Genomic DNA, 10740 nt, shown 5'->3' on the forward strand with positions numbered 1-10740 from the left:
GGTGAGGAATCTCTACTATATTCAGCACTGGAGTATTTGAGTTTCCTTTAATTGCCCCTTGCTGCTGTGTTTCCAGTCCCCACGGTAATTTCTTCCATCACTGATTTGGGAGCTGGCCCCAAGGTCCAAATCTATACAACTGGGATGATTTTCCCCTTCCTTTTCTGGAGCCTATATATATATTTGTTTAAATGTCACTTGGCTAAAAGGTCAGGCGCTCTGGCACTTGTACTGATCCCAGCAGAGGGTTTGCTGCATTCATTGAGTTTCGTGAGGCTGAAGGGAAATGTGGGGTAGGTGAATGTAAGGAAAAACTTCAATGTGAACTCTGAGCACCTGATTTTAAATCAACAGTTCTGGTCTTGGTTTTCCGTGCTGCTGTGTGCTCTTGTGACTCCTTTTGTTTTGTGCTTGCCTGTTTGGGTTAAGGACCAAGTTGGGCAACTTAGGGAAGTATCCTTATTTCCATCCACGTGAGTTAGCAGAAAGAAGGTTTTTCAGATTGTTATGTAGCTGTATAAAACACAGCTGTGCTTATTTACTTGAAGTCCATTCTTCTTGAAGTCCATTAAGTGGATCTTAAAAATGTGAGGAGATACTGCTAATCTTTTACTTTAGTGGCCCTGTCATCGAGGAGGGAGAAAAAATACCATCTGGGATGCAATGTTGCGCCAATTAAAGGCTAATGAACATCTCTCTTTGCAGAGGAATGGATGGCAGCGCTGAACTCTTGTCTCACGTAGCATCTGTCAGGGGTATACGGGCTAATTCAGGCCTCTTCTCCGTAAGAGGCTGGAGTATCTCTGCGTTACTTAACCTCAAATGTGTAAACTGGGATACGGTTTTTTTGTGCAACCGTAACTGCCGCTGTCTTGTCTTGTTTAAATGAAAGCCAGAACTCAAGGCAGCAGATCGGTAGCTTGAGGATCGTGCAAGTGTGTTGCGTAACCAGGGATCGTCCCGGTGTGATCCTGCTAATTCCACAAAACTGCAGTATCTCCCCTTGCATCGCCGGTTACTTGCCCAAACTGAGCGTACGGGACCATTATGTCTGGACAGGTTCTAGTGTGCACCGACTGAGTAACTCAGCCCTGGTTTTCTCCATTCTTTGTCCTGGAGGCTGGTAATGGTCAACGGGAAATTTCATCTGGAGTCTTCGCTCTTGTCTTTTCTTGACTCTTAAGTGTCTGACAATATTTCTGGTCTAGCTTATTGGGAAACTTTTGCAAAAACACATAGCGAATCTTTACTTTCCTTCTTGAAAAGAGTAAGAATTTAAAGGTTGTTCTTAACCAGGGAAGGCAGGTATTGAGAGTCCTGTCACTGTATGACACCTCCTGGCATCCAGCTCTGTCATACTGTGTTAACAATATTTTTACAGTAGGTTTTGAAATATTATTAGGCATTTGTGCTGCTTTTCTGTCACGTGGTCATGTATAAGGACGGAGGGCGGATGGAGGTATAATCCCAAAGCTGAGACGTCTGAATTTGCAAACTGCCAGCGCCAACAACCTTGTAATGGTCAATTATAACAGTTTGTAGGGTTATAACCAGCAAAATGAGGGACAGCCGGGATGTAAGCTTACAGAGCCTTGGGGTCTTCTCTGCTTCAAAGCTGTGCCAAGCTAGCTGGATTTTTTGCACCCCTCTTGCCTCCCCCCACCCCAGCCACTTGGAACGTAGTCATTTCAATCCTCTTCCAGGCACAGAGGGTTAAACTAGCCGTGTTTTTTACAGATCTGCTGAAGGGTTACGATCTTTTCCCACTGAAATAAGAGAATTTGAAAAAGGTCAGCTTTGAAGCATCGTTGCACAGATGGCTTTGCGGAGCTGTCGTCACAGTAATGCGCACGTAGAGGCACTTGTACCGGGAGAATCCGGCTTTCGCTTTCCCAGCGTCCCTGGAATAGCTGACACAGACTAGTGCCGCCTTCTTTCTTTGCGAGATGACTTCTTATGACTGCTAGATAGCTGTTTAAAGAAGTGAACCTGTAGAACAGCTGCGCAGCCACCTTGTAGACTGCAAAACCTGACACTCTTTGAGCTACAAAGCTCATAGCCAACCAGCTGGGCAACAGCTGTCTTCTCACATCTGGCTACTGCATCGCCTGTTTTTTCTGCACCTAAGCTCATACCAGGATGCTGTCGTTGCTTTAAAATCTATGTTTACAAAGTCAGAAATATAAATAATTTACAGTAGACACTTGGTTGGATATCTAGCTTGTAGGCATGTTGTAGACGCTGCTGCTTCTTTCCAGCTAAATAAATCACTACAAGAATCTGGCTGGTTTCCTTGTAAGATTTCAGTGATACAAGCTAAAAATAAGGAAGCAGAATTTTTCCCAACCTGAAAATTGTAAATTCAAAAGGTCTTTTGTAATAGATTCCATTCGTTCTGGGTTAATGGTTAAAAACAAAAAAATGGTGAACCAAAACCTGAGAGAACTTGTGTTGGTGACCTGCAGCAGTTCTTGCCTCCTCCTTCCCCTGCCCACACAAACACTGCGTGTGCAGGCAATACCAACCTCATTTGCTACCTGAGTGGTCATTTTTTATTACTAGATTGAGGGAAATAATTTCATAACCAAATCTAATTTGGGCTAAAGCATTCATTAAGTGGAGAGCTGACCAGCTCATCCCCGATGGTTTAGAAAAGTAGGTATAGCCTGCTATGAGTTTTCCTAGTGTTTTGTTGTTTTTAAATATTAACTAGTGCATGAAGCTTCCTTCTTCCTGATTTTAAATTGAGGTTCACTTTTTGTTGATGGAATAAATTCCAAGAGAGATGCACACCATTAGACGTGTATGTACAATTTGCAGCTTGGAAGTTAAGGTGGAGTAACATGAATGCGAGCGTTCCTTATTTGCAAGCAGAGTTGGCTTCCTTCCTCTTCCTATAGCAAGAATATGTCTTAGGAAGAAATTTCTATACCTGTACTTTAAGCACTTAAAATTTTTCTCATACAAAATTTTATTTGCCACAGGATTGGACATGAAAATACATAGTAAGTAATTAATTTATTGGAAGCTTTCAGTGAGTGGTACAATTTGCAGCTGACCCAAGCGTAGCTTTCTCTTGTGAGGAAGGGAGTGGCCTCATGGAAGAACCTTTTCTTTGGGAAAATACCCCAATAAACATGAGGATGATTCATTAGGGGCGTAAAGGTAATCTTCATCCTTGCATTTATGAACTATACAGTTTGATTTTTAGCTGTAACATTTTTCCATGTACTGTGTAAAAGGCTGTGAAACTGTACGATCTTGGTGCTGTAGAACTGTCATGGGAATTGGAGAATTGTGATGGTTGAGCAGATGGACAAAGCGGATGGGGGGGTTCGGGGCAGATCCCTGTTTTCATTACAGACACCCACTTTTTTAAAATTCTGAGAGTGGTAATGATAATGGGCTTTCTTCTTTTTTTCCCTAATGTGCCGCTGAGCCAAGAAGTATAAGCAGTTACCATCTTCATAGACCTGGGAACAAGAAAACTGTCTTTTATATCTTGTTAATTTTTCAGCGCACAGTTCTGTTGTTGTAGACCTGTTTGAGCCCTGTGTACAGGGCTTTTAGTTACTGAGAGGCCAAGGACAGGCTATGGAAAACATTAAAAGTTTAGTGTATTCAAAGTGGTGCTGATGTTGAACTCGTGCTCACCTGCTCAGTATGATTTGGTGTGTTTAATGCCCATGTTGAGTTTGACTTTTCTTTTGTGTGTTGAATAGAAGGCAGAGTCCTTGCAATAAATAAAATTGCCTCCTCTCTCGCTGAAGTGTTGGAATAACCTTACTCAGATGAAACAGCGTTGTGGCAAACAGAAGGTGATTCAGAGAACTAGACCTGTGCTGATCTCATAGCAAACCTAATTAATCTTTTTTTAATTAAATGTCCCTTAAAATTCAGCATGATAAAAACTGAAGGACTATTTTTTCAATGATTACTTTTAGACTGCGCTGCTCTAACAAAGAAAACTTTCACCGTCTGTTTTCTTGCACGGAAGCGAGTAAGCGGAGCCACCCGGGATGCTGATCATTTCTTCATATACTGCAGCTGCAGAAAATGAGAAACTAAGCGAACAGTTGACAGATGCACTGAGAAGTGAGTGCTTGGAACGGCGCAGGAATGTAACTTGCAGGATAATTTTTCAACTTCAGGTCCTATTTTAGGTGTGCCGGCGTCTGAACGTTCCGCAAACTAGAAAGCGTGGCGAGAGGGGAGTACATCCAGGTCGCCGCTGCTTTACCGCTTGGCTTTTGCAAGTGAAAAAGCAAGAGCCTTTCAGGCTTACTGTGGTTTTTTTATTCCCAGCAGGTGATTGCATGGGAAGATGAGGTCGGGAAGCTGCAATGTTGATCAGGCTATCCGCTTGGCAACCTTGTTCGTGGCAACTTCGTGGAGCTTAGGGTAAATGGAGTATTAGGGCTATAGAAAAAAGAACAAAGGGAAGGTTACTGCTGGCCCTTCTTGGCAGCAATAGCTGGATGCCTTTTAAAAACAACTTCTGTTGTCCTGGAGCTTCTGAATCCAAGGCCGGTTTCTGGCACTGTGATTTTTCTCATGGCAAAAACCGTTGTCCTGTCCTAACCTTGGGGGGAAAGCAAATAAATAAAGGCAATAGCCTCGGCAGCCCATGTCTATTATTGCAGCTAAGTGACTGAACTGCAGTGGGAACAGGACCAAAGGGAAACCTTTTCTTCACAGAGAATCCTGGTTTTTTGTTGGGTGTTCTTTTTTTTTTTTAAGCTAGCATCCACCGTGGTCTGTAAAATGTCTTTTCTAAGAAGGTGTTGGACATTTGGAGAAGGATTTTATATAGTTTATATAGAACTTTCTTTCCTTTGAGTCAACCATGTTTTGAGGTTGAGAGAGAGACCTGAATTCCTAATCTCAAGGTTTTTGGAAGGTCTTCCAGTAGTGGTTTGCTTGTGTTTTAGAGCTCATTTCCCTCTTCTGAACTTCAGGTGTAGTCAAATAGTTTAACACACTTATTTCTCATTTTCTGAAGTGGTCAGTGATGTAAAAAACAAGATATTTATTAATTTTTTTGGCATTGATTATGCTAGTCCAACGCTGTGTTGCTTTGCTGACCTTTTGCTATCTTAAAAGGTGGTATTTCGATTGCGTATTATTCACTCTTGACTTCGTGGACAAAAAGTATACTCCACTGCCTGATGAGATTTTTTTTTTTTTTTTTATAGTTCCAGTGACTAAAGTTTAAAAACTTCCTTGCTTTTACTTTTGCCTTGTGAACTTACTGAAACCTAGAAACAAGTGATGATAGAAGTCATTCAGTGTTTCCGAAGCAGGAAAGCAGTGAGCCTCTGTGCTTTTATTTCCACATGGCTTCTTTTCAAGGCAGGAGAGGATGGTTACCCCATGTCAGAAAGCGTCTGTAGGTGAAGCTCTTCTGCTAGAGATGAGTAAACCCTTTGGGCTGAAGAATTTGCCTTTCAGTCCTCTCTTAAGAGTCAGCTCTGTTTTGATACTGCCTGATTACTGTTATCTGAAAGGTTCCAGGCAGCTAGTGAATAAAATCTCTGCATATTAAGTATCACATCGTAATTTCTGTTGCTTCACCCGCCCGTTCGCGTTTTGTCCGCCCGCGCTCGCGGCCGTTGTGTTGAGGATTAGGGCTCTTGCGGGCAAATTCAGATTGGCCGGGTGGGATGTTGCAACTGCTTTGACTCCGCTGTTAGAAATTACCAGCCCCAAAGCAAGAGTTATTTTCTGTCCTTCTGGTGTTCGAGGCTGCTGGCAAAGAGGCATCTGTGGTGAGGCACAGTGGTAGTGACACCTCGGGGCTGCTGCGGCTTTGCTGCAGCGAAGAGGAGCCCGAGCCTTCTCATTTCAGGGCTTGTTTGCACAAGGGGAGGGAGCCCGCGCCCTTGGGAGCAGCCATTCTTATCTGCAAGAATAATCGTCAGATGATAAAGGGACCCCCGGAGCCAAAACTTGGAGTTTGGAACAGCCTTTGGAACCCTTGCGAATTCTTTTCTACAAGCCCTTGGATGGTGGAGTTGTAAATACCAGTCATCTGTGCAGGACTACGGGGTTTTTTTTCCCCCCTCTGTTTTATTCTTTAAAGCATCGTCAAACTTCAAAAGAAGGCAGATTTCTTCCAACGTTGTCCCTGCAGACTTGCTTTGTGTTATTTACTCTTTCTATATCCCCCCCAAAACATTCATATAGTGTCTGTAGGTTTATAGTGTTTAATATCAGTGCCACAAACATAAAAATCAGGAAATTCTAAATGTTACAAGTTTATATTCAAGATATATTAATACGCCTTTGAGGTTGTTTTAACCTAGAAATTAATGCTAAAAGAAAAAAGATTTTTTTTTTTGTTACAACAGTCCAGAATGTATAACTAGTGGGTGAAACTTTTCTGTAGACACTCATCATCTCAATTTAATAACATGTATTTAAAAATCTATTTCTTGACCTTGTCAAGACCATAATAAAATTTTAATTTTTCCTCTTTGTAGTAATCCTAACCTTTTTTAGTCTGTAAGACTTCATGAGAATTCAGAAGCTGTAGCTTTGGGGGTGTGTGAAGTCTGCTTTATTTCAGCATTTGGGACGGATGATTGACAGTGCTAAAATTTGTAATTATAGTGTGGAATCTTTAACTTTTACTCATTAAACTCATTTCTTAATTATTAGGAAATTGATTCTGTCTTTGAAATTCTGCACTTCTGGAGATGCTGCGCTTTATTCCTTATAACAACAAAGTGACCAAATTGCTGCTGTAATTACAAAATTTGACTGAAATTACTGAATTGTACTTAGCTCTTCCAAAAGAGTTAAAACAGTCCCAGAGCAGCGAGGGAGAAGAGCGAATCTGATCGCAGTCACCATAATTTAGGCCTCTGCCTTTAAACTTTGCTTGATGAGAGAGAGTTTTTATTTTCCAGGAAGGAAGAAGGTAGTTTCCACGCCGTTTCGCATTTGCTCGCTGGGCAGATTTTAGTTTGCTGCGGTGCTACGCTTGTGCTTGGAGGATTATAGTGGTGAGAAGGTGGGAATGATGGCTGAAGCCGGTGGGTCCTCCTGGAAGGTCAAATGAAGCCTTCAGTTAAAAGCTTGGCGCTTTCCTTCTAAATACAATTCTCTGCTAATCTGGGATGAACACCATCCTGGCTCTGGCTCACCGCACGGAGCCCTGCAGTGGCTCTGGCTTTGTGCTGGGTTGACCTGGCAGCAGAGAGGTGGCTTCAGGATGCTGGAGGCAGCAGCGTGGGCGTGGGGCATGGTCTTCCCTTTCCACTGGTGCCAGCTTTAGGGTGGGTGACTTTCTGACGGTAGGTGAGACGCCTTTCAAAAAAGATTCCTGTAGGTATAAAGAGCCGTCTTGATCCAGGATGGCCCTACAGGCATGGTCACACAAGCTGGGTTAGGAAGTGGAAATGAAGCATGTGAGATCTGCAATAGCACTTGAAGGATCAAAAAAAGATGATGGGAACTTTGGTCAAGGTGCAGTTCTACTCACACGGGTTTTTCCTTCTCTGTCATGGCGCAATTCCTTTTACAGCCAAATATGTTGTTCCTTCAGAGCTTGGAGGACCGAGTTGTTGTTCTTCCTCTGCATGGCGAAGAAGGTGGATTTACTCTGAAGAAATAGTTCTGTGGCAGCCACTTAGAAAATTGTTCCTACGTTCTTCTGTTACAACTGGTTTTTTTCTATTTTGTTTTATAGACACAGACGAGGACACGGTGAAAAGGTGTTTTGCCACATTTGAAGAGAAGTTCTTCCAGACCTGTGAGAAAGAACTTGCCAAAATCAACATCTTCTATTCAGGTAATGTGCTTATTTGTGTATATTTGTGGAAAATAAAGCAACACAGAAAGAGTCTGAAGCTCCCAAACTTTCAGAATGACCACAGTGGTCATGCAGTCTACCATCAGGTAATTATAGGGCAAGTTTATGTGGGAAACTGCTCTGGTTTAATCACACATGTGGAGCTAAACCATGGTATTTGAATGGAGAATGGAGGACAGGTGATTTCCTTGCTTTGCAATAGCATCCTACTGAACTTTATGAAGATGCTCTTAAACTTAAGTGGTAGCTTACATATAGGGCACAGTTTCTCAGCTTATCCGTGGTGACAGTCTCCTGTGCGTGTTTTAGGCGTGCTAAGCTCCCTAGCTGGTGTTCCCTGAGCTTCTGCAGGACTAGCTATCACGGGCTTGCCTGTGTGTGGTAACTTGACCATCTTGATGTGTCTGTCAAGTTTTTAAACACTTAACTCTCACTTTAAACTCTTGCAACTTTCTGAAATAAATCAGCCAGTAGCAGTTTGTCACTAGCTGTGTATAAAATCGTGTTTAGTAAATTGAGTAAAAATGTAATAGTGGTAAGAGTAGGGATTCCTAGGGGTCATATTTCAAAGTGCTATTGTTTGTTTTCCCTGAGAAAGTTTGCTTTCCCATCCTGTGTTTTGAAAATAAACTTTAGAATGGGATAATCGGAAATTCACCCTGTAATATCGCTACAAAAGGCTTAGCAATTGTGTGCTCCAGTTCCACCCACCATTACACTTCAGATGGTTTTCAGCCTCTTCTGGTAAGGTTTAAAATGGGTTTTCAACTGGAAAAGTGTTTAAATATGGATACAATGATGCGTTGACTTCTGCTATACTTTCTCTTAACATGTTGATTTATTAACTTGGTGCTATACAGGGGCTCGTGCCGCACAATATGGTAGCCTTTTCTATTTCTGATTTTAATCTGGTAACAAAGACGGAGTTGAATTGGGCAAAATGTTTTAATAACCCTCAGGTGATGACTTTATTGCTAGCAGAATTTGGGTTGTGAGCACGAGAATAACTAAAAGCATGATAGCTGCAGTAACCTGGCCCCGCGGCTCGCCCCTCTTCAGCAGCCATCTGGGGAGGTAGCACTCTTTTGGGCCGGCTGGGCCAGCTCTCCTGGCTCCCTGGAGCACCGGTGTTTTGCTGTGGCCACAGTGGGTGTCAGGACAAGGGGCAGTTCGTAGGTAGAAGCGATATGTTTTATCAGGCCAGCTGGGTTTTACACTTTATAGGCATTTTTCTAGGCGCAATTCGTACGTAACCTGACTCGGAACGCTTGTTCTGTGTTGTTGCCCTGTGAGATCTTCTGTTTCTCTCCCAGGTCTGAGGTAAGGCTTTTATGCTCAGAAATTTGTCTTACTTTTCCTGTGTACTACGAGCTAGACTCTATGGAGGAAGTTCTGTCAATTTAGATGCACAATACAGATTATAATTTTCCCTAATGAGGACCTGCTAGCACACGTGCACCCACATATATGCGCCCCTTCCAGCATTGTTTAAAATGGCATTAATAATACAGGGTAGGGTTTTTTCAACTTGCTGTCATTTCAAAAAGTTATAGGAGACAATACATGTAATTTGAAAATCTCTTGTGATAAGATTAAAATAAGTCTTTTGTTTGCAGAAGTGACGTGGCTTTAATAGTATGGAAACCCTTTATTAGGGTTATTAACATTAAGCTACATCAAGAAATCTTCCATCTGTGGTTCCTTTTCTTGATCATGTCAGAAATTTGCAACGTCGGACCCTGTTGCAACTCCGGGCGTGTGTTGGCTTGGGTTCTGACCCGGTACATCCTATTTACTATAGGCTTATTATACGGCTTGTTACACGCTTGTCTTTACGACAATAAATAGCCTCCATTTTCAAGAAGGCTGAGCTTTCTATTGATCTCCGCTTCATTTCCTCGTCGTCTTCCCCTGCGCTGAGGGATCCTCAGTGAGCCTTGCCGGGGATTGCCACAGCAGGGACAGCCCCGTCCCCGCGGGGCTGGAGCCCCTGCCGCAAAATGCCTTCGCCTTTCGCTGCGTTGCTCAGATTGTCAGCTCTCATCAAACACAGCCTTAATTCCCCAGACCGTTACCCCGGCTCGGTAGGAAGGAGAACTGCCATTAACTAAATCTGACTCGATAAACAGTTTGTGATTATTTGGACTATGCTCAAGAAAATCTATACTCGATTGAAAGAAAAAGAATAGCAGTAAAATTTCCAGATGGTTCCAGTGGAGGGATGCCTGTTCAAGTGCTACGGTTTTATTTGTGGCCAGTTTTGGTTTGTGTTTGGGATTTTCTAGAGGGGAAGTTTGTTGTATTTTAAATTAGCATCATCAGGAGCTGCTTGGGCTACTGTTTAGCTACTGATATTTTTGTGGTTAATTCAGGAGCTGGCTTTATTGTTTGTAGGAAGACTTTAACTTGGTAAGCAAAATATTGAACATGATCTGTACAAGAAGGGAAAGGAAGGAGTGCTAAAAGAGCCTGCCTGAAATGCCCAGAGCCCTGAGCCAGGTAGCTGCGAGCAGGTATGGGCTCTTCCGTTACCTCCTGTCTGGTGAAGCAGGTTTTGATCACAACCATGACCATGGAAACTGGAATTTGGGAGAAAATTTTACTAGCTCCTTGGCGTGATAAGAGTTTTTGGTTTTTTTTTTCCCCCCACGATCCTTACATGTGAACTTTTCTTTAAGCTTGGAAAAGAGAGTCAAGTTAAACAACTTGGAATTGCACAGTTGAGGTGATAACTTCAGACAGTGGTTTTTAGTCAAGATCTAGAAGGATTTTTTGGGCAAAGGTGCTTCTTTATTGCAAGCGCTTTTGTTGAGGTCTACCTCTGTTGGTTTTCGATTTTTTTCCTTAGTCTTTGCTGCGAGAGTACACTTGAACTGAGGGCTCAGTGGGCATCAGGCCACACAAAATGCTGCAACACAAGAGCG

The 10740-nt window shown here is 42.6% G+C and overlaps 1 protein-coding gene across 1 annotated transcript in view; it reads left to right on the plus strand.

The window, feature by feature from the left end:
* The first annotated feature begins 7024 nt into the window (after window positions 1-7024).
* XPR1 (xenotropic and polytropic retrovirus receptor 1) overlaps window positions 7025-10740 on the plus strand; it is a 36070-nt gene continuing 32354 nt past the window's right edge. Inside the window, exons 1-2 of the mRNA XM_010282241.1 lie at window positions 7025-7037; window positions 7529-7795. Of these exons, the coding sequence (XP_010280543.1) occupies window positions 7025-7037; window positions 7529-7795 (280 nt within the window). The remainder of the gene's footprint in view (window positions 7038-7528; window positions 7796-10740) is intronic.

Source organism: Phaethon lepturus, unplaced genomic scaffold (genome assembly GCF_000687285.1).
Source record: "Phaethon lepturus isolate BGI_N335 unplaced genomic scaffold, ASM68728v1 scaffold2922, whole genome shotgun sequence".
Classification (NCBI taxonomy): Eukaryota; Metazoa; Chordata; class Aves; order Phaethontiformes; family Phaethontidae; genus Phaethon; species Phaethon lepturus.